Source organism: Pelophylax lessonae, assembly GCF_965119305.1.
Source record: "Pelophylax lessonae genome assembly, chromosome: 5".
NCBI lineage: Eukaryota > Metazoa > Chordata > Amphibia > Anura > Ranidae > Pelophylax > Pelophylax lessonae.
This window is the reverse complement of record NC_138772.1, coordinates 71,246,735-71,271,840: the sequence shown is the minus strand read 5'-3', so window position 1 is coordinate 71,271,840 and position 25,106 is coordinate 71,246,735. Positions and strand designations below refer to the sequence as shown.

Sequence of the window (25,106 nt, the reverse complement as noted above, 5' to 3'; positions counted from 1 at the left end):
GTGAAACTGCTCAGTTAACTCCAAAGGTAATTAGAAATAGGCTCCCCAGCACTGCTATTGGACCTGGATGAACACCAGCAGACTCCAGCATAACTGCCTCAAAGGGACAGCAGCCCCTGAGGCCAGGAACTACTCCAGCAGGACAAGATCAGGGCTGCTCCAGACCCCAAGCTATTTATATCCCTCCCCCAACTCCCTGGGCACACCTCCCAGGGATTGGCGGCAGCACAATAAATATTCAAGCTGTCCATTTGACTCTCCCAACCCTCTATGTTCTGGAAGCCTCCAGAATGCATCCTGTAAGATCTAGAACAGCCCAGAGAAATCAATAGCTGCTCCAATGATTACAGAGGAGTTAAAAATAAATAAATATACCTATCATACTAGCAACCTACCTAGGAGGTTGCTACATGAGAATGATTTCAGAAACAACTAAGATTGAAAAGCTGGAAACAATTTGCATTTGCAAATTCCATTAACATAGGCCCTAAGAATTAGTCAATTACCTCTCCATGAACCAGCAGCTGTACACGTGACAAATAAAAGGCAACATATTTTAGTCTGTTGCTCCTGAGAGGCTTAAGTAAATCCCCCCCCCCCCCCAAAAAAAAAAAAAAAAAGGATTGCTATATACTGTAGGTCTCCAATTTCCCCTCTCTTAATATCTTGGTGACAACAGTTCAAGACAGGAAGTAAGCATAATTCTCCAACAGCAACACAGACAGAAATAAAAATGCTTTTTTTATTTAGTAGTGGAATGCTAGAACTTTTTTCAGCTTTTTATTGCTGTCTGTGTCCCAGTTTCAGTTTTCTCTCCCTTTAGCCAAATTGAGCAGCGAGGAAATGAAAGAAATTTTAGCATGTGCATCTAGGTGGTGATGGGAGTTACTGTAAGTGAACTTGTTGCTTCTCTATAGAACGATGTGGTGGCTTGTTAGATTTTTTTTGCCATTGCAGGCACAACAGACACAGGAATACCAATATAACTTTAGGACAAAAACTGAAACTAGCAGATCTAACACTACCAGAGCCCTGAAAACATTAGATATGTTTTTTTGTCATACTCCGGTAAAAGGATCAATGCTATCCGACTAGCTGGAGTTTTAAAAACTTTCTTTTCATGCACAGAGCTTCATCATCTACCTTCCCAAAATCCACACCACTCTATAGGACCATCCATGAGGTGGGTGGCCATAGACCTATACACCACCGACAAGGTTCAAGGCTGGCCATAGATGATACGATTTTCTTTCCTTCCACCAAGGGTGGAACTGCTTGATCCCCCCATCAACATTGTCAGTGTTGATGGGGGAATCCCTCCTGTGGAGCTGTTGTGTTCTCCTGGTGGGGGGGGGGGGGGGCAGTGGGGTGCCGTCTGTGCCAGGAGAACACACAGTGATTATTGCTAATGGCTTTAGCTGATAATGAAAAATCGGACATGCTGCTTGTACCAAAGTTGATTGATCGAATAACTTGGGTATAATCAGCCTGCCCGTACATGGTTCAAATCTTGGCCGGTCCCTGCTGAACTGGCCGATATTCAAACTGTCTATGTCTGGCTTAAAGGAGTTGTAAAGTTAGAAGGTTTTTTTTATCTTAATGCATCCTATGCATTAAGATAAAAAGTCTTCTGTGTGTAGCAGCTTCCCCCCCCCCCCCCCAACAATTACCTGAGCCCCATCTCTCTCCAGCGATGTCCATGAGTCCCTCGGTCACCCTGGACTCTCCCTCCTGATTGGCTGAGACACAGCCGCAGTGCCATTTGCTCCCACGGCCGCTAATCAAAATCAGTTAGCCAACCAGGAGAGAGAGGGTGCGGGCCAAATGGCAGCTCCATGTCTGAATGGACACAGGAAGCAGCAGCTCGGCTCAGGTGCCCCCATAGCAATCTGCTTGTTGTGGGTGCACTCGACAGGAGGGAGGGGCCAGGAGCAGCAACGAGGGACCTGAGAAGAGAGGATCTGGGCTGCCCTGTGCAAAACCACTGCACAGAGCAGGTAAGTGTAACATGTTTGTAATTTTTTATTTTTATTTTTTTAATTGAGACTTTACAATCACTTTAAGGCTGCCTCACACAAACACTTTTTCATGTAAAGCATTGTTTCCATGCACTGAACTAATAATAGCCAACAAATTTAAAACAGCGGTATGCTATATGGAATAATTAACTCTTTAATGTTAAGCTGCATTTGTACACCCCAGTGCCGAATGTAGGGTAAGCCAAGGGAGAAAAAAGGAATGATGTCCATTAAATAGAATTGAGGCGTAGTCCTTTAATGTTTGGTTTATGTAATGGAATGAGACATGTGAATATCCTCTCTTCTAAGAAGTCCTAGAGTGCTGTGGACATTTATTTTTGGAAATTCTAAAACTGGTTACTGTTCTATCCTTCTACTATACCTTGCTTGATTATCAAAGTCTGTGATTACATGTACTTGAATCCTAGTTGCAGCGCCATCCCTTTGTTTCTTTCTCTGACACATCACAAAAGTTGCAGAGTTTGTCTTCTTCCATGAACTTCTATACATTTCATATGTACCTGTCTACTGGTATTTTCATTTTTTGTCTTTCACTTTCTCTCTTTCTTCTTTCTTTTATTATCCTTCATTGTATATTTCATTTTCTCATCAAAAGACCTTAAAGTTTGGCGCACTGACCCAGGCTCCATCTTCGACATTGACCCACTGGAGGACAATATTCAGTCTCGGAGCCTTCTTAAGTTAACGGGTACAGCAAATCATTGTTGTTATTTTTATTCCAGGGCAAAACAGGCAAACACATTATTTTAGGTGTCTATGGCCATCATATGGTGCATTAAAAGAATAGCCCATTGCAGTGTATAACTTTTTTAGTGGATCGTTTTTCCTCGGGGGGGGGGGGGGGGTTGGTTCTGTTATTCAGCTACAACGTAGATGCTTGAGCATATTCAATTTACTATAGGTACATAAAATACTACAAACTGTAGGTTCAATTTTTTTTTTACATATATTAAGGGGAAATAATAGCTACATTGAAAAAGTCACATCTCTTAGCAGCCTATTTGATCTTTAGATTATTTATTATTAATATTAGTATTAATATTATATAGTCATATGCTATAAATGCAGTTTTATGGCATGCTTTGCAGAGCTTGTTAGATCTGACCACTCTTTAATACCTTTGAGTGGCACAGACTCATATTCAACCAATGGCCACACTCAGGGCTCCTTTCAAATACTATTAGATAGTTAGAAGCATCTACTTATATGCAGATTAAATGTTTTGGATTTAGCTATAAAGTGGACCTAAGGGAGGTCTGGGCTAGGGAACAGTCCAGTAATAATAAGATATGCTGGACTGGTGGCCTTGAGTGGAGATTCTTCATCTTTCCCTCAAGGCTTAAGGTTCCTGTGAGAGGGCCTATGCTCAAATGTTCTCTTAAATCCTTGCCAGGATGGATAAAGAGTACCAGATCTGAAATACTTACCTTTCATGGAGAAAATGCTGCAGGCTTCCTCCTGGGCTGGTCGTGTGACTGAAAGCTTAGGCATTTGTGCATAAGATCTCTAATAAAGGAGAGGACTTGTTTCCCTCAGCAGAGTTCACATGGCCATATGGAGCATTTTGTCAAGAAAGTAAAGGATTTTTGTATCAAACCCAACAAACGTGTTTACAGTTTTAAACTGGAACTCCAGCCAACAATTATCTTTTGGATAGAGTAGATTAGATGTTAGAACCTCTGCCACATTTTTATTGTTGTCTGTGACCCTGTTGGGACGATATACCCTTACACCCTGTCCCAGAGAAAAAATAAAAAGCAGATGTCATTGGATTGGGTATTGTAGGATTCCAATTTGCTCGAGTTCTTGTGAAAGCTGTAACATATTAGGTTTCTATTCACATTCTGGCCTGGTGACCCTCTAAAGTTAAAGTGTGCTTTCATGTGGCATCCCTTGCAGCCCCTCCAAAATGCTGTCTGTGGTGGATTGCTCTTCAGAAGCAATTGAATGGCAGTAAGAAGTCAACATGTTGGCTCCTCATCACCTGATTTAACCCCAATAATGCCACAATACCACGTGGCAATCGAGTGCATCGCATGCAGATATGGGGCAGTTGTGATCCGGCCCCATAGACTAGCATAGGTCGCATGTGGCGACATGCTGTTTTATTTTTTCTGCACCGATGAAACACAGCATCGTTGCCGTGGCGTGTGTACAGCCTTGAGGGGCTGCATGTCAGTGCACAGGTTGGTAGTCTGTGGAGAGACGGGGGGCCCTAAATCTGGTTACCATTTGAAAACACCTTAAATATAGTTTCCAATTAAATACAGATATGCATTAAATGTCCATTCTTGTGTGTTGTGTCACGCAGTACTGTGCGTTGCGCTTAAACGGCCGGTTCATTTTGAATGGGCTGCAAAGGGATCAGAAGAGCCAAACATGTACATGCAGCTTCTTTTCTAATGCAGCATACCACAATGCACGCTAGCAAGTTACTGTGCAGCGTGATGTGCTGCAACACATTTGAATCACACCTGCATTGCCTTAGTGCTCTGGAGTGCCATTCAAAATGAACTGGCACTTTTTTCTTTGTATTGCTACTTTATTTTGTTCCTATTATTGCATTCTTCTCAGTGTTTTTTAGTTGCAGTCACAATGGAATTTGTTCATTTCTAGAGAGAGCGAGCCTCGGCACCAGGCACTCCTGTCACTCTGCTGGCCCGGCTGCAGTGAGTCAGGGTGATGACAGGTCAGAGATGTCTGAGATGAATCCTAGTTTCTCTTACTGCAGTGAGGGAACAAGGGCATCTGATGAAAGAGGAGGTAACAGATACTGACCATTTCAAGTTTAAAGCAGCTGTCCTTTACTAGGTTAAATCTGTAATTTGTCTGTTCAGGGGACAGATTTCCTTGATAACCCACTCCTTTTTCCACTGATACTTCAGCTGGTTACTGATAAATCTTCCAAAACTCACCTTGTGAGTTGCCCTGTCAGCCCCTTCCGCCTGACATCTTTCTATTGAAAAATCAAAGTAGCTGAGCAGAAAATTATTGGCCAAACAGTGGCCATGTGACCATATTTGGTCAGTGATGTCATGCTGTCCCCACACCTTTGTTTCCATGGCAAGGGGTTCCTGGTCAGTCAATGAGTGGGGCCATTACTAGTTACGATAATGTCACTAGTTGCTAAGGATGCAGCAGGTTCCTGCACCTGCTGCTTCCTTAGCAACCGTTGACAGGAAGGAAGCTGTCATATATAGTAGTAGTAGAAATACTTTTACTATATTTGAAGTTCAGCTGCTGCCAAACAAGCATACAAACTGTGTTTGGACTGCACCTTGACCCCATTTGTATTCCTCAGTAGATGTTCCCTTTAACTGTATTTGATTGGAAATATTTAACACGCATTTCTATATACAACAATATAGAGATGTAAGGTTCTAGTTCATCTTGTAAGTAACAGTTGTTAAATTCTTAGGGGTTATGTACCAAGGACAGCTGCATTAAATAGGAATGGCACCTGAATGCTGTGGAGAGCTTCACCTGTAACAACCACTAACATTGTGTTACGACTCGCTCTAGTCATGGTTAACACAAATAACACAGCTACTAAAAGATAGAGAATAAAAGTGTTAATTGTGATATAATAACAATTTGAAAAGCTGTGGTTCTGTAGATTGTTATAACACATTATACAGTAGGTCCTAATGAGAAATCATGGGAGGTGATCGTTACTGTTTATGGGTTTTGTTAGATATTGAACTGGTTTGTGTTAAAGCCCAACACTCGTTCATGCTTCAAATTCACCTTTTTCACCTCCACTTCAACACATCATGTATTTAAGGTTTTTTTTTAAATTTGAATACCTATTAAACACCTGCACTCAATGAACAAAAAATATTAAGCCTTGCACTCACACAATGTTCTCAGTCTTCTACATCGTTACCCTGTAAGAACAGAATGCTCCATGGTGGTGGTCCATTATGCCCTGCACTCACACTATGCCCTCAGTCTTCTACATCATTACCCTGCGAGAGCAGAATACTCCATGGTGGTGGGCCATTATGCAATGCATTCACATTGTGTCCTCAGTCTTCTACATCGTTACCCTGCAAGAATAGAATGCTCCATGGTGGTGGGCCATTATGCAATGCATTCACATTGTGTCCTCAGTCTTCTACATCGTTACCCTGCAAGAATAGAATGCTCCATGGTGGTGGGCCATTATGCCATGCATTCACATTGTGTCCTCAGTCTTCTACATCGTTACTCTGCAAGGGTAGGATGCTCCATGGTGGTGGGCCATTATGCAATGCATTCACATTGTGTCCTCAGTCTTCTACATCGTTACTCTGTGAGAGCAGAATGCTCTATGGTGGTGGTCCATTATACCCTGCACTCACACTGTGGACTGCAGACACTGTCCTCAGTCTTCTTAGTAGAAACAAAAAGGAATCAGTGCAAGGACAATCCCAGAGAATAGAGGAGTACTGCAGCCAGAGCTGCCTTTTCTTGTTTTAAGTACTCTAGGGCCTTGGTCCTCAACCCTGGCCCTCAGGGCCCACTAACAGGCCAGGTTTGCAAGATAACTGAAATACATCCCAGGTGATATAATTTGCTGCTCAGCGATTGCAGTACTCTAGTCTGCATCTCCCCAAGGTAATACTTAAAATCTGGCCTGTTAGCGGGCCCTGAGGACCGGAGTTGAGGACCACTGCTCTAGGGGGCGTTGTTTGTGTCGGGTACTATTTTTATTGATCTAGTATATGGATTTAAATTAAAAACGTGTTTCCACCTTGGCCGTATCACACAGACAATTTCATAGGAGCGATTTGTAGCAGCTTCATGATCAGTCCCATTAGAATTTTTGTTTGCTAGGAAACAAAATGAAATGTAGTCAATGAGAGGTCTGTGTCATTGAAATTCCAAGCAATTTGAAGCTGAGCAATTTACTTTTTTGCAGCATTCAGAGCTTAGCGACAGAATTGCCAGCTTCAACAACTCTTCATATTATTCAGTGCAGCTGCTGATCATCATGGCACCCTGCCATTTGTAGATGCACATAAAAACCTTATAACTAGTTAAAGCAGCAACTCTATATCCAGCTACAAAACAACAAAGAAAATAAGACAAAGGAACTGCTATAAATCTCTGTTAGTTTAACATGGACCTTTAAAATTATATAATTGGCAGCATACATATATAGAAGGCTCCTAGGAGTGTCAGGAGGTAGTTTCACCCACACTCCTTAAAAACCATAGTGCTCTGTTTTGCAAATACACACATTTGGACCCAAAAATACAGCCAGGTTAATTATACCCCATTAACGTATTAAAAATGCAGCTGGAATATTTACCTTTGACCCAGTTCAGGCTTCCTCCAGAGTCTGCTACTGAATTGATGGTTGGGGTAGGATCTAAGTGCGGGCAAAGTCACTATTAGAGATATGTGGAGTGATCTAGGTTAAACTGATTTTACTGCAAAACTACTGATGTTGCTAAAGTGGACACTTTTTAATTTGTTTATTCTTGTTTATTGTTTTATTTTTAATGTATTTATTTTTAATTATACATTATATATATATATATATATATATATATATATATATATATATATATATATACAGGGAGTGCAGAATTATTAGGCAAATTAGTATTTTTGAGGATTCATTTTATTATTGAACAACCATGTTCTCAATGAACCCAAAAAACTCATTCATATCAAAGCTGACTATTTTTGGAAGTAGTTTTTAGTTTGTTTTTAGTTTTAGCTATTTTAGGGGGATATCTGTGTGTGCAGGTGACTATTACTGTGCATAATTATTAGGCAACTTAACAAAAATCAAAGATACAGTATACCCATTTCAATTATTTATTTTTACCAGTGAAACCAATATAACATCTCAACATTCACAAATATACATTTCTGACATTCAAAAACAAAACAAAAACAAATCAGTGACCAATATAGCCACCTTTCTTTGCAAGGACACTCAAAAGCCTGCCATCCATGGATTCTGTCAGTGTTTTGATCTGTTCACCATCAACATTGCGTGCAGCAGCAACCACAGCCTCACAGACACTGTTCAGAGAGGTGTACTGTTTTCCCTCCTTGTAAATCTCACATTTGATGATGGACCACAGGTTCTCAATGGGGTTCAGATCAGGTGAACAAGGAGGCCATGTCATTAGCTTTTCTTCTTTTATACCCTTTCTTGCCAGCCACGCTGTGGAGTACTTGGACGCGTGTGATGGAGCATTGTCCTGCATGAAAATCATGTTTTTCTTGAAGGATGCAGACTTCTTCCTGTACCACTGCTTGAAGAAGGTGTCTTCCAGAAACTGGCAGTAGGACTGGGAGTTGAGCTTGACTCCATCCTCAACCCGAAAAGGCCCCACAAGCTCATCTTTGATGATACCAGCCCAAAACAGTACTCCACCTCCACCTTGCTGGCGTCTGAGTCGGACTGGAGCTCTCTGCCCTTTACCAATCCAGCCACGGGCCCATCCATCTGGCCCATCAAGACTCACTCTCATTTCATCAGTCCATAAAACCTTTGAAAAATCAGTCTTGAGATATTTCTTGGCCCAGTCTTGACGTTTCAGCTTGTGTGTCTTGTTCAGTGGTGGTCGTCTTTCAGCCTTTCTTACCTTGGCCATGTCTCTGAGTATTGCACACCTTGTGCTTTTGGGCACTCCAGTGATGTTGCAGCTATGAAATATGGCCAAACTGGTGGCAAGTGGCATCTTGGCAGCTGCACGCTTGACTTTTCTCAGTTCATGGGCTGTTATTTTGTGCCTTGGTTTTTCCACACGCTTCTTGCGACCCTGTTGACTATTTTGAATGAAATGCTTGATTGTTCGATGATCACGCTTCAGAAACTTTGCAATTTTAAGAGTGCTGCATCCCTCTGCAAGATATCTCACTATTTTTGACTTTTCTGAGCCTGTCAAGTCCTTCTTTTGACCCATTTTGCCCAAGGAAAGGAAGTTGCCTAATAATTATGCACACCTGATATAGGGTGTTGATGTCCTTAGACCACACCCCTTCTCATTACAGAGATGCACATCACCTAATATGCTTAATTGGTAGTAGGCTTTCGAGCCTATACAGCTTGGAGTAAGACAACATGCATAAAGAGGATGATGTGGTCAAAATACTCATTTGCCTAATAATTCTGCACTCCCTGTATATATATATATATATATATATATGTAAACAATTGCACCCCTTTATACATTGCTATTATCTTTTTGTGGAAATTAATTTAGTAAGAATTTTTTGACCCTAGAACATAGTATAACTTTTTTTTTTTTTTTGGAGATACACTACTATTAAAGACGTAGTAAACACATGTGATTTTTACCTATAAAGCTTACCTGTAGGTTAAATGACTATCTCCTAAACGTGCACTGTTTGGGAGATATTTGCTTGCTTGGCAGGCAGTGATGTTACCGGCGCATATGCTCTGAAGGAATGGCATATTGCAGTTCCTTCAGAGCTCTGTGTCGCGGCCATAACTCCCTCACCCATGCGCGGGATTGACGTATTTGCGGCCAAGCCTTCACACCCGGAAGGAAGACAGAGGGAAGATGGAAGCCTCTGTATCGGTGACAGCACTTCGCTGGAGGGCTTCGTTTCAAGGTAAGTCTTGCGATCCATACTAACACATTATGCCTTTACCTTGCAGGGAGAAAGTTCTTCCTTTTTTTTTTTTTTTTTTGTTTCAAAGTTAACTACTACTAGTTAATATTGGTTCTTATATTGATCAAGCATATGATTATGGCAGAAAAGTATACTGTACCCGTTTCTGACGAGGCAGACATTTATTAGGGGAATATTTATAAAAAAAAAAGGTAAAGCACAAAGATTGGGATTGTTTGAAATAAATACAAAATTAAAGTATAACTAAAGGCGAAACTTTTTTTTTAAGTTTTGGATGGAGTGGAGAGGGATTAGAATGCCTGTCATTTTTTATTGTCGGTGCCCCCATTAGGGAGATTCCCCCTCTCTGTTTGTCCTGTTTACCTTTATCAGTGAAAGTGAAAGGAAATCCCAAATTCTGGGTTGTCCCAAGAAAAGTAATAGAGAGATAATATTCCAGTGGGGACACTAGTTCTGGTGACTTGGGGGGCCCCAAGGAATGCTCCTAATTTTTAGGGATTTCCTCTTACTTCCTGTGTGGCAATGAGACAGGAAATTAAGGAAAATCTCCACAATTGTAAAAAAAATTATCTGACAGGGGTTATAACCCTCCCTTGCTCTATCCAAATGGAAAAAAAAGGTTTTGCCTAAAGTTCTACTTTAAACGTGTAGTACCAAATGTGTGCCATTTTGATATTTTACATTCTGCATTCATCTCTCCTTTTATTTACTTCCACTCTCCATCTCTTTTTGTCTTACTTCTCTGTTAAAGTGTATCTAAACCCAACAATAAAACATATACTGTATATCTACAGTATATTATAATTTACCAGCCAGTGGTAGCTGTATTAAATTTTTCCTTTAAATTCTCCTAGTTGTTCTATTGGCGACAACCTTCCTGTCCTAAATTTTCAACACTCACTAAGTCCTCTGTATCTGGATAATAGAAACAAGATAACATTATTTAACCCTGCCTTTCTCCTATTATCCATAACATAGAGGGGAGAGGTTCTGTAGTGGTCAGACATAGCTGAGAACAATGAAACTGATAACAGCGCAGCACAGGAATGTATTAGCTCCCAAGATTTCTGGCATGATCAACAGGCATTTCCTTGAACTTAAAGCGGTATTAAACCGCAAAAAAAAAACCGAAGAAAATCTTCTCCCAGCAAGTTAATGTCATAATATACTGAGAGGCATTGCATACTAGCACATTATGAAAGACTTAACTGAAAACGAACCCCTGTCACCGCCAACAGGGCTTCCATCTTCACCTATTCTTCCGGGTTCATGGGCTGCGGCTATCTGATTGGCCGAGCCACGATGTCGTCATTCCTGCACACATGCACAGGCCGCGGCACGGCTCTCTCAATGGATGGCGTGCATGAGCCGGTGACATCACTGGCGCTGCTTAGGTAATAAACTTTACATGTTTAGGAGATATTTACTGTATCTACAGATAAGCATTATTATTATTACCTGTAGGTACAAATAGAAAAAACACCTTTACAACAAAACACTTCCAATTATATATTTAACTGCTTCCAGCCCAGCATATATTCAAATGACGGCTGAGCAGGAGCTTTCTGGTTCTGAGAGGACGTCATATGATCTCCTCCCAGTCATGCGCCTCACTGCTGCACAATCTGTCACCTGTTATGTCCACCAGACACAGTGGATGACAGATCATTGTAGCGGGCTAGCCCGGATACCCTGTGATCGATCACATGCAAGTTGTATACAATAAATGGCTTTCATTCATAGCCATTCATTGTGTACTATTGTGTTATTCTCTGTGATTGGTCACATGGTGCCGACAGTGCCAATCTCAGTGCATCTGTACCATGTAATAGCTATAACCAACCACAGCTTTCACAATAGTACACAATAAATGAATTGTAATAATAAATCATAGTGTAAAAAAGAAAGTCCTGATCGTTTCCCCAGAGTTGTACAGTGTCACTACACTACTGCTCTTGTCACAGTATGTAAAAAAAAAAAATGGTAAAAAAAGAAAAAAGTTAAAAAAAATGTATTATTTTTTTTACAAACCCAATTCCAAAAAAGTTGGGACACTGTACAAATTGTGAGTAAAAAAGGAATGGACTAATTTACAAATCTCATAAACTTATATTTTATTAACAATATAATATAGATAACATATCAAATGTTGAAAGTGAGACATTTTGAAATTTCATGCTAAATATTGGCTCATTTTGGATTTCATGAGAGCTACACATTCCAAAAAAGTTGGGACAGGTAGCAATAAGAGGCCGGAAAAGTTAAATGTACATATAAGGAACAGCTGGAGGACCAATTTGCAACTTATTCGGTCAATTGGCAACATGATTGGGTATAAAAAGTCCTTCAGAAGTCAAGATGGGCAGAGGATCACCAATTCCCCCAATGCTGCGGCGAAAAACAGTGGAGCAATATCAGAAAGGGGTTTCTCAGAGAAAAATTGCAAAGAGTTTGAGGTTATCATCATCTACAGTGCAAAATATCATCCAAAGATTCAGAGAATCTGGAACAATCTCTGTGCGTAAGGGTCAAGGCCAAAAAACCATACTGGATGCCCGTGATCTTCGGACCCTTAGATGGCACTGCATCACATACAGGAATGCTACTGTAATGGAAATCACAACATGGGCTCAGGAATACTTCCAGAAAACATTGTCGGTGAATACAATCCACCGTGTCATTCGCCGTTGCCGGCTAAAACTCTATAGGCCAAAAAAGAAGCCAAATCTAAACATGATCCAGAAGCGCAGGCATTTTCTCTGGGCCAAGGCTCATTTAACATTGACTGTGGCAAAGTTGAAAGCTGTTCTGTGGTCAGACAAATCAAAATTTGAATTTCTTTTTGGAAAACTGGGACCCCATGTCATCTGGACTAAAGAGGACAAGGACAACCCAAGTTGTTCTTAGTGCTCAGTTCAGAAGCCTGCATCTCTGATGGTATGGGGTTGCATGAGTGCGTGTGGCATGGGAAGCTTACACATCTGGAAAGGCACAATCAATGCTGAAAGGTAAATCCAAGTTCTAGAACAACATATGCTCCCATCCAGATGTTGTCTCTTGCAGGGAAGACCTTGCATTTTCCAACATGACAATGCCAGACCACATACTGCATCAATTACAACATCATGGCTGCGTAGAAGAAGGATCCGGGTACTGAAATGACCAGACTGCAGTCCAGATCTTTCACCCATAGAAAAATTTGGCGCATCATAAAGAGGAAGATGCAACAAAGAAGACCTAAGACAGCTGAGCAATTAAAAACCTTTATTAGACAAGAATGGGACAACATTCCTATTCCTAAACTTGGGCAACTTGTCTCCTCAGTCCCCAGACGTTTGCAGACTATTATAAAATGAAGAGGGGATGCCACACAGTGGTAAACATGGCCTTGTCCCAACATTTTTGAGATGTGTTGATGCCATAAAATTTAAAATCAATTTATTTTTCCCTTAAAATTATACATTTTTTCAGTTTAAACATTTGATATGTCATCTATTTTGTATTCTGAATAAAATATTGAAATTTGAAACTTCAACATGATTGCATTCTGTTTTTATTCACAATTTGTACAGTGTCCCAACTTTTTTGGAATTGGGTTTGTACATTCTGTCAGTGTCTCTGATCACTGCCACATCAGTCAAAAGATGACACTCTACTGCTCTGGTGACCTTATGTAAAAATAAATATGAAAAAAAAAAAATCATCTAATTTCTTAATTTTCCAAACAAAAGGGACAAAACAAAATTACAGCTTCAAAAAACTCACTATGCCTCTCACAAAATACCTCAGATCTACTTTCAAAAAAGGCGTTTTAGGGCCTCAAGAAATAAGAGCCGCCAGTCCATCAGAATTGATCAACCTTCATACCGTATATACCATAGATTGTGGACTGTATACCTGTCTTGCAAACAAAATAATATACACAGATTTGGGTTATCTTTTCCAAAGGAATGTAGCAGAATACATTTTGGCCTAAATTTAGGAAGAAAGATTATTTAATCGCAAAATCGTATGATTGAAACTAAGAAAAACTTTATTTTTCAAAAAAAAATTTTTTTTTTCATGTATTTAGCAAAAACTAAAAAAAACCCAGTGATGATTGCCATCAAAAGAAAGCTCAATTTGTCCCAAAAAATGATAAAAACTGTATTTGGGTACAGTGTTGCATTGCTCATTGTCGTTCAAAGTGTGACAGCACTTGAAAATTGGCCTGGGCAGGAAGGGGGTGAAAGTGTCTGGTATCGAAGTGGTTAACAGACCAAAAGGGAGCAAATAAGGGAAGTTCATTGTTTGGGTTTAAATATACTTTTAAACTGGCTAAAGACATCAGAGCATGGTATCATCTAATCATCTGAAGATATCTGAGGTGTAGCTGCTGCAGGCATGAAAATAAAAACTTATGGAAAGGAGAAGGTGCAAACAGACATCTATAGTTCTGACTTCTCTTACAGGAAAAATACCTTTACAATCACTATTTTATTCAAGAATGTGCCTTTAGACATCATTGGTCCTTTGTATATCAAGAAGTTCACTGTCATGGATTTCAGTTCTGTACATATTTTTGAATATTAAAAAACTGTTTGTGTTGGTTGGTGCTTACTAATTGTGAACTGATTAGGTTTGTTTTTTTAACATTTTAACTATCCTTTAAAATTATATGATTTGGTTTGACTTCATTCTTCTTGCATTTTTTTAAAATATCCTCTCTCATTATGAATTTGTTTATTTGCCATTGCTTTGCTCTGTAAAGAAATCGAAAATGTGTATTCGGTAACCTAACCAAAAATTATATAGATGATTCCTAGCTTTGTACATCTTCCTGTTTTTAGTGTGTTTTTTATTACTATTTTTGTCGTAGATTTGTTCTGTTCCCTGAATACAGACAGTTTTGCTCTTTAAAACTTACACACACCATCGTGCATAAAAAAACACACAGAAAATGAATGCACTGCCTTTACTACCATTAACTGCGTTCAAGTGCCTTGTAGCACATTGTTGCAGGATTTATTCACTATTTTCTCTGTGATCACACAGAAAAGGCATCTCTAGTGGCAAGAGGTAAGGTCCATTGAGACTGGTCAGGAGAACAATTCATACATATGGGACACTTCCCCAGATCCAATTGGACAGCTGGGCTTTTGGGTGCAAGCTTGTGAGAATGATGAGATACTCATTTAATGAAGCATAGAAGTACAGAGAGAAAGAGATTGTGTGGAGCAAGGATTACATTATGCTTAATGCACAAATGTTTAACACAAGGATAAGAATCTTTATTTTAGCATTGTGTGTGAAATGTTCAATTCTCAGTGGATGCAGCTGAAAATACCTGTTCCTCTTTTAAAAGCGATATCCTTCTACTGGTGTGATAAGCTGGCTATATGCGGCTAGAATTTGACCCCATTCCTGCTCGGTCATGCACCACCAGCTTGACAGACATTTATTGAAAATTTAAATGAGCTGGTTGGAAAATTGTCGGCCGAAAAATGACTGCATCGTGTTCAGATATTCAGACAGCCATGGGTGCAGTGGCTGGCTAAATACAATAGCCAGCAGGGAAGATTCCTTTATCCACACTGTTTAGCATAGATAGAGAAATCTGTGTGTGTATGGCTAGCTTTGTGAATTGAGCCTGTTGTGTGTGGCAGCTGGACAGGCTCTAAAGTTAAGATGGTTCAGTCCTCTAGATTGAACCGTTTTTTCCCCTTTTGTAATATTTTTATTTATTTAGTAATTTAGTCCAAATTAAAAAAAAACTGGAAGCTGATTGGCTACCATGCACAGCTGCATCCGATTTTGCACTCTCCAGTTTTAGTGTGCTGAGTTGTTTTATTTACATTTTTTACATACGTTTATTGGTGCAGACTACAGGGCTGTCTTCTTCATCTATGCTTTACCACCTACACAGAATGGAACAGAGCAAGAATTCAGGACAGGAATTCAGAACTTTTCATATTTCATCTGGATATATCGATGACTTCTGACATAGCAGAGCTTGGATTACAATGAAAGCCCTGGAGTTGCACCATGAAAATCAAGTCAGCAATGGCAGTTTATACAAAGCAAACATAGGTTCAGTTTATGTAAGGCTGAATATGTTTCCACCTTCTATGAGAGTTCATGTACCTTGGAATACTGCTTACAATAGATGCAAAAAGGAAATAGAAGACTGATAGAAAGGTTTAGACAGTGGCTACAGTTTTGTGGATCCTGTTGCAGTCTGCGTTAAGGAAGTGTAAGCTGAGATTGCAGACAATGCTTGCTCTTTATTATTTGGTCTATGTCCATATGCTCCATAGTCCTGAGCTATGGCTATTGACTAAAAGAAAAAAGTCATAGGTGAAGGCAACCAAAATGAGTTTTCTGTTCAGGACTGTTGGTTAATTGTTTAAAAAGGTGTGTATTGTGGAAGTTCAAGAGATACCAGTTGAGATGGTATGAGCATTTCACACACCCGATCCCTGAGGGACTGCCCCGGAAGCTGTGCCCATGCATCCCAGTGCTAAGGGGAATGCTCTATTATCATCCATGTACAGCTGGTGACTCAACCTTGGCAAAGGGAAGTCTGAAAAAACGTTCAATGCCTACGTTCTCTACAATCCCTAAAGGATTAAGTTAAAAATGATTGGGATGTTTATATGCTCTTTGCCATTTATTTTCCTTTGTGTTTTGTCTGCAGCCCCAGTGCTTCCTGGTGCATACCACACCTCTCCAACTCAAGGCTATGGGTACATGCAGCCAACAAGTATGTCCTCTATGAGGTCAATGCACTCTCCACATGCACATTCTCCTCCACAGAGTATGGTGAGTATTGTTTCTTTTTTTTTTTCTAGAAAACTCTCTTCTGTCTCCTGGCGCCCCTAGCACTATGAACCGAGCGATCGAACACCGCTGATTACTCGGTTTCTTAGGGCTCTCTGCTCTGTCCCCACCCCCACGCTCACTGGAGCGCTTGGCTGTGAAGGTGGTGGGAACGGCCAGCTCAGGCTATCAGCGGCTCGCTAAAAGACTGAGCCGTGTGCCGGTCCAGGCATATGGGTGGATCCCGATTTCATTGTGGCAATCTTGCCCGAGCCTAGACCGGCTCTGTGATGTCAGCCGACAGTGGGCTTCAGCCCGCTGTCTGCTGAAAATGGGTCACTGGAGTGCAGAATGAACTGCACTTCTGTGATCCACAGGAGAAGTACAGCCAAAGATCACTTCTCCTTTAACACATTTTCCCAATTATTTACTTGAAATGGAACAAATTTATTTAAAAGTGAATGTACAATATACTGTATATGTAAAGTGTTGCCTAAATTGTCAGCGCTATATAAATACCTGTAATATATAATAGATAATTAAAATAAAATAATCCTCAGCATAAATAGAAAATCATAAAGTATACACCAAAGCATAACATCATGTAGTGTTTTTATCACCACCTAGTGGCCATCAAGAATATATTACAGATTTGATGATTGTTACTGACTGTGATCCCTCTTCCTAGCAAATGCTGCAACAGTTTGTTAAAAAAAATTGTAACCTACATAGTCAGGTTTAAGAATGATCTATGTCCATTAGGTTCAACCACAAGACAAAACTAGTAATAATAAATAAATCCTCAGAACCTGCAGTTGTTCCAGAAGAAGACAAAAATCCCTTATAAAGCACTGACCAATTATTTAATAGGGTAAAAAAAACATATTTTCTGATGCCCTAACGCAATTGGACACTCCCTGAATGAATAGGCTACAATGTTTTTTCTTAAAATTAAACGCCTTTTGTGCATTTAGAAAAACATCCATATGTTTTTGAAAAAAATCTAGAGATGTAGGATGTATGTAGTAGTTTTCTCCTCCACTCCTAAGTTGAGTCCTTTCACCCTGTCTCTAAATCTGGATGCAGCTCCAAGTAAGAAAATAGCGACCCATAGGCAGGGACTGCTTGTGCAAATAAACTATATGACATCATCGGTGTGCGAGGTCTTCTTCCTTCAATCTAAAGAGATGGCCAGAACTAACTTCCATCTATTCCACATTTTCACATCTCTCAGACTCCCTTCATATGGGCATTGCTGCTGTGGCAAATGTGCTGCATGTGTTTAGAATGCCTCAGCCACCTGTATAATCCTGGTAATGGCTGGCAGATGCCCCCATACACATTGTCACAGTCATGGGGCTTTAAGCTGGTGCATGGCAAAAAAAGTAGGGCATGTAACATTTGCCAGGGGATGCTACCTGTAAAGGGGCCCCATAGAAGTGAATATGGCAAAGGCGCTGCAACTGTGTCTACTGGGTGCGGTTGTGGTGTGGTGAAGAATGACTTCAGTGTTAAATCCTTTTTCAAACAGGCTTGCAGGAAGGCAGTATATTGCCTCCTGATCACCTGCTAGCCACTGCTGACAAAGCAATCCACTGTGGATCTCAAGTCAACAGTTTTGCCCATGTGACAGGGGCCTTGCTGTATAGAAGCACACACTTTACAAACAGCGAAAAATTTCCCAGCACACTTAACAGCTATCAAGCAAAAAACAAAAAACAATTTAGCCCTGTCTTACAGTTCATGTTAAAGACAGATGGTTTAGTTGCACATATTTGCAAATATATGTGATAGCCACAGTTAAAAAAAGAGTGACACCAAAATTCACTGTTGCAGCTTTGAGGCTTTCTTCCCACTGACCATCACAATAATGTATCATGAGTTATAGATATAGTAATTTTTAGCAGGGCTTTCCTGAGACTGGAAAGTTATTTCACGGGTTCCTCTGTTCTGAAAAAGTTGCTTTAGAGTGATGTCTGCTGACTTTCTGTTGTGTCTACAGGACAGGAAGGGATGGAACAACTTCACCAATAAAATAAAAAGTTGGCAATGGTCTTATCCATACACTAGTCTGTCCAAAATAAATAACGTTTTGGCTTTAGATCTACTTTAAAAGTTTATTTGAATATCTCATTAGGCATCTCTGGGATACATCATTCAACAATCAAGAAAAAGGACCTACACTAGGGACTTTGTGAATTAAATGGTAGCCCCTACCCAAAGGTTAACCTTTTTTTTATGAAACACTGTTCTAGTCTGTATATGGCCTGAAGTAAAAAGAAGAGCTATTTTTAGGTCCCTGATGCTAATCATTTCTCTAGATAATAAATGTATATATACCCTGCGCTGTGGATTATTTTGTGAATGGTTGCAATTAGCTGCCTTGCCCCTGTGAGTATCACCAGAATATGTTTCTGATAGAACTAAATGCTATCAAATAAATGGTATGTGTGTGATTGAATTCATCAAGCAGTATAACTCTCAATTACAATGCAATCAACAATTGTGCAAAATAATACAAAGTGCTATGTGCAAAAATGAATAAATAAAAATAAAACTGTATATATATATATATATATATATATATATATATATATATATATATATATAAATCAATGAATTTCAATAAAGTGCTCCACAAAATATAGTGTCCATATGCTTCTTAATGTGCAATGTTTTCTCAAGTGCCAGAGAGAATACATTTTTAAAGTGTCCATATGTTTAATAATCATTCAGGTGCCAAGAAGTGCAATGGTATATTATTTGTTAAGGAAGAAGGGTGCGCTGATATGTGAATAGCTGCTACTGAAGTGATATGAAAGTAATATGTGAAAATAAATAGTGCGCTTATTCAATTTGTGAGAAAAAGATCACTTAAAAGTGATGTGATAAATTAACCTATATCAGATTAAATTTTTATTAACCACATGAAAATTTGCCAAGTCGGAGGAGGTTTTTTTTTTTCCTTCACCAAAGGAATTATTGAATTTTCAATTCATTTCACCATTTGTATGAACATTTATTTTTCACCATATGTTGCTTTTGGATATTATTCTTTTTAGTTTGAAGCCTTGGCAAATTTTCATGTGGTTAATAAAAATTTAATCTGATATAGGTTAATTTATCACATCACTTTTAAGTGATCTTTTTCTCACAAATTGAATAAGCGCACTATTTATTTTCACAATGGTATATTATTCCAAGTGCCTATTCTGTACTTTACTTCTACACACCGCACTCACCGGTCATCCATGACTTCTTAAATGAATAAGCTGGACTTAGTACGCTTGTTTTCATTCCTCCAGGCTCTCTCTATCTCCTCTTTAGCAATAAGCAGATGCCAATCCTTCTTCTCCCAGGTACAGGGATTCCCATGCAGTGATATATGAAACAGACCAAGACCAATTACCCATTTAAAAACAGTCACATAGATAATGCAATTGACAACGGCAAGCTAAAGTGGTAGAACAATATGTCTGGGTCACTCCTACATTCCACGGACCGGAAAGCGAGCAACCAGATGTGATGTAAGTGTTGTAAGGAAGCCAACGCATTATGCCAGCTTGACGTCATCAGGAGTGCACTTTAGCTGGCCATTATCAAGCGCATTATCTATGTAACTGTTTTTAAACAGTTTATCTATTTTTAATAAAGTGGCAGTGCCTGACCTCACAAATGCACTTCTGGAAGAATGATCAGAATGTGGACAGCCTTCCCAGAAGAGTGGATTGGAGCCTTCCCAGAAGAGTGGACAGCTTTCCCGGAAGCTGTTATAGCTGTAAAGTGTGGGCCAACTCAATATTGAACCCTATGGACTTAGACTGGGATACCAATAAAGTCCACGTACGTGTAAACGCAGGTGTCCCAAAACTTTTGGTAATAAAGGGTTAAACTCTATCTATCTATCTATCTATCTATCTATCTATCTATCTATCTATCTATCTATCTATCTATCTATCTATCTATCTATCTATCTATCTATCTATCTATCTATCTATCTATCTATCTATCTATCTATCTATCGATCGATCGATCGATAGATGCAATGTTTTCGTAAGTTGAAGTTTTTCAGTCACCTTCTTTGTTGGTGCTGGAAACAATATTACTAGCAAAGATGACAATAAAGATTGTAGAAAAAATAAAACATGTCCCTTTATTTTCTGAAGCCAGAAATATAACAGTAATATTTAGTAATAAACAAGTAAAAAACAAAGGGTTCAGGGCTACAATGTTTGGGGGTTCTGAGTAATTTTCTAGCAAAACAAATGATGATTTTAACATGTAGGAGAGAAGTGTCAGAATTGGCCTAGGTGGCAAGTGATTAATTACCATAAGTAAGTAATATACAAATATTTTTTATATATTGTTTTTAAGGTTTTTTACTATATTTCTAAATAAACTGTGCACTTTGCAAAGTGCAGTTCCACTCGGCAAGAGCAGTTGCTCCAGAGCTTAGTAAATGAGCAGCTCTGCTGACTTCCATCATTCAATCACGTGCAAGCAAGAATGCTGTTTTTTTTATTTTCCTTGCACGTGATTGGCAAAGTGGATATTATCTAATTTACTATTATTTGGAGCAACTGCACTTGTAGAGTGCAACTTCACTTTGCAAAGTGCACAGTCTATTTGCCTTTACTAAATCAATCCCTTTATATTTTGTGGAGCACTTTATTGAAATTAATTGATCTATTATAAGTTATTTATCTTTATTTAATTATTTATGACATAGCACTGTGAATTATTTTGCATAATTGTTGATTGCTTTTTAATTGAAAGTTATACTGCTTGATGAATAGCAACACACCCATACCAGTTATTTTCTAGATAAACTTTAAAAATACATTTTATAATTTTCTAAGGAAAACATTGGTGGAATAACCTTTTTTATGTTTTCTTTTTATGTTTGCCTGGAGCTCCTCTTTAAACATCTTACTCAGGAAGTCTGCAGCTTGTTAGTTTAATATACTGTTGCGGTTAATGAGGTTTCCTGTTAAAAAAAAAAATCTTTTATTGCCTCTCGTTTAGAGAACATACAGAGCCATGTATGACTACAGCGCTCAAGATGAAGACGAAGTTTCCTTTAGGGACGGTGACTATATTGTTAACGTGCAGCCCATTGATGAAGGATGGATGTATGGAACTGTGCAGAGAACAGGGAAGACAGGAATGCTTCCAGCCAATTACATCGAGCCAGTTAACTGAGAGTCGTGCCTTGACGCACGTTCCTACACCGAGCAGCGATTTTATTTGTGAGGATCATGAATTGTTTATTGACGATCATTGTTTTAAAACCCTCAAAATTATCTTTAAGCTTACATGCTTATTTTTTAAGCACTAGCATAAAATTCTAGGACAAATGTTCAAATGGTGGCATAAAAATCTTACAAAAGAAAAAAAAAAGCACTTAGATAAAAGCTGTGCTGCTTATAAACCCGTGAGAAGCGGACCTAAAAAAAAAAAAGACAAATACCTGTAGCTTTAGCGGAGTGTTCTACTGAATTATTTAATGGGATTTTAGAGGATTTTTATTTCTTCCAAACACAAATACTTTCCTACTTTAACTCAGAGGGCTGTTATGTGCTGACAATCTTGATTATAGCATCATATAGACTGGAGAGCATTGATAATCTTATCCTGCGGCTTTTGCTATATTCTGATCTACGTTCAAGGTGTGCATCATTTAACACTGCACTGCTATTACCAGGAATCTAACCTCTCAATTATTTTACTTCTAATTAAATCCTAAAAAAAAAAAAAAAAATTAGTTTGATAATATTTTTAAATGTGATTTGAATAATGTTTTTTAAGTGTTTAACTTCCTTTTAATGGATGTCACATGACTGAATGAGGAAAAAATATGGAGGGAGATAGAGGGAAGCATATGTTATTGTCAACTGTATTTTTGGTCTCCTGCCTCACTCCTCTGCCCGGCAACATTTTTCCAACAATATAAAAGTTACTCCCTTAGATCGGTTAATGATGTGTGAGGGTTCACAGACCACTGATTAGAAATATCGATAGCGTCAACATTTCCACATTCCTCGGAAGCAAAAGCAATACTTCTTGATCTGGTAGGCTGAAGTTTCTTGCCCAGTACTATAGGGGAAGAACATAAACAAAAGGGGTCAGTAATAGTACCAAAACCCTATATCCAACAAAAATTGCAATCCTTATTTTATAACAACCAATACTGTCAAAGGGTCCAAAAGGAAAGTAAGAAACACCTTTAAAAAAATTATTTTTGCTTTCTGGCTAATTATGAGAACCAAAACTGTGGAATCATCCAAAAATAATACAAATTATCTGTCTGGCTGCCTCATATCACATTGGTTCTTTAAGAATCTCTTGTGCCTAATAAGAACTGAGATTTCTGGGAGAGTAAGGATACACTTTGCTGTCATCCTGGAGAACTCTCATAGATTTGTTACCAAATCCTACCAAAATTCCTCCAAAATAGAAAGATTTCTTAGTGTATGGACTTTCTCATTAAAGCGGAACTTCATCCTAAAGGGGAAGTTCCACTTTGAGTCCTCCTCCCCCCCCCCATTCTATTTTTTTGCCACCTTTTTGGAGGAGACAGGTACCTGGTTTTGCTGGATACCAGCTCCCATTTCTGATTGGATCTCTTAGGCAATCCATTGGTAGTTCTGCTCCCCGCCTGCAACCTTCTGGGACACGTCCCAAAGGATTGCAGGACCATTAACAAGCAGCGAAGCTTGCGCATGCGCAGTGGACAGCTGACTGTCAAGGTGCGAGGGGTCACAGCAAGCTGCCCACAGTAAACTTCCCGGGGAGCCGAAGAACGGCAAAGTTTAATTTTTTTTTTTTTAAAAGGCAAAGAACCCCTTTACCATTGACACAAGTTTATGGATTCTTGTGAGACAATCTATATTTTCTATCTCCATTAATTTTTCATATACATTAGGTTTGACATTGAGGGAACTAACAAGACCAGAAAGAAGTGCCAACAAAATGTCCCATATAAGTTAATAAATTAAACTCTCCCTCTCTCCCTCTATATATATATATATATATATATATATACATATATATATATATACTGTATAAATAATATATTACAAAAAGTTGTACTAGCCCACCCAAAAGTGTTATTTAATTTCCAGGTAGTGTTTAAAAGGATTGTCTACCCCCTTGGTTCACTGACTACTCAGTGAAGTCTCCATGCCATAATTCCCAGGTCTGCTCATCTAGTAGCTTTGGTGTTTCCATCCATCTCATGGAGATACTGTCCATTTTTCTTCATAAGGTGTTTTTAAAACTCAGCAGGGAGTGTAGGATCCTCTTGTAATATCCACATTAGTATTTTTGACTATATTGATAATACTATAAACAAGAGGTGGACAGATACTTTAATGAGTTTGAGATTGAGTTCGCAGAGGAAAAAAAAAATGTTTGCATATTTTTTAGATTTTTTTTCCCCCACTTTCTATCGGAGTTACTTTATGTCAATTAATACATCTCAGAGGTTTGATTCTCTTTACAGAATTAGGGACATGTGTTATGCTTAAAAAATAATATAATACAATAGACTTAGATTTACCTTCACAGGGATGTATGAAGGGGTTCAGGCTATGGCTTCAAGATACTTCCCACAATTTGGATAAGACCAGAGCTTGTCTGGTATTGGTTTTGGATTCCTAGACTCCCAACCGCTGCCAAGTGCTGTATATAGCAGAGGAAAAAACGCTGTACCCAGAACTTGCCAGATGCAAGGGTGAGGCTTAAAAGGAATCTAAAGTGCATTTTATTTTTACATGATACACCCCTCCTACTCTCTTAGATGAGGTACAACCTCAGTCATTTCCCCCCCAAGCCACCAAAGCCTGCAGGTAATGCTGGGCTTTCTTATGAGAAAGCCCAGCTTGTATTAAAAACTGAATCCTCCCTTTAAAAAAGAGAATTAGGCTGGCCATACACTCTATATTGCATAGATGGACAGATCTCCTGCTGTGGCTATTTTATTTTGACGTCTGGCTCCTCCAGCTGTCAAAATACCTGGAGACTTTTCAGCTGGCAATTTTCTGTCCGGCCGTTTTGATTTTTTTATTAAGGGATGTCAGGCAGAAGGCGATTGATGACGGCAACCACTGAGCGATTTTTATCCGACTTCTCAGGAACTGGGCAAAATTCGAAAATTGTATGGCCAGCTTTAGATACATGAGAATTTTTTTAACCAAGAAAAAAAATCAGATGATTGACCAAAAACAATTATAACAAAGGAGACTGACAGAACAGGAGTTGTAACTTAATTTAATCCATGCTTATTCCAGATCATAAATGATGATGGTCTGCAATGGTAGCCCCAGTATTTCTTTCACTATGGGTTTTCACTAAAGATATATGGTGGGACTTGTGCCAATGGCACTACAGGGAAGTTCTGCTGTCATTGTTTGTGATTCCACAAAGCCCCTGTGAAGGTAATTACTAGGTACAAATATACTTTGAAGTGAGATTAGAGATGGTTAGAACCGATTCAGTCTCCTTTAAACTTGTTAACAATTATGTATTTTGAGGGTCTACATTGAGGGTCTACATTACTGGACATAAATTGAATGAACTATTTAGACAGGCCCTCAGACTACATACCTATTGGTTAAATGCCACTGATTTTGTACGGAGACTTTACAATCAGATTGTAAGGTG

The 25,106-nt window shown here is 39.0% G+C and overlaps 1 protein-coding gene across 2 annotated transcripts in view; it reads left to right on the top strand.

Moving 5' to 3' along the window:
- LOC309555747 (LIM zinc-binding domain-containing Nebulette) overlaps positions 1-22,818 on the top strand; it is a 328,664-nt gene extending 305,846 nt beyond the window's left edge. Inside the window, exons 6-9 of one of the 2 annotated variants that reach the window (XM_082257833.1) lie at positions 2,635-2,727; positions 4,656-4,802; positions 16,321-16,445; positions 21,468-22,818. In XM_082257833.1, coding sequence (XP_082113959.1) covers positions 2,635-2,727; positions 4,656-4,802; positions 16,321-16,445; positions 21,468-21,644 — 542 coding nt within the window. In that variant the 3' untranslated portion in view covers positions 21,645-22,818. The remainder of the gene's footprint in view (positions 1-2,634; positions 2,728-4,655; positions 4,803-16,320; positions 16,446-21,467) is intronic. The other variant, XM_082257832.1, reaches the window with a different exon arrangement.
- Positions 22,819-25,106: the final 2,288 nt, after the last annotated feature.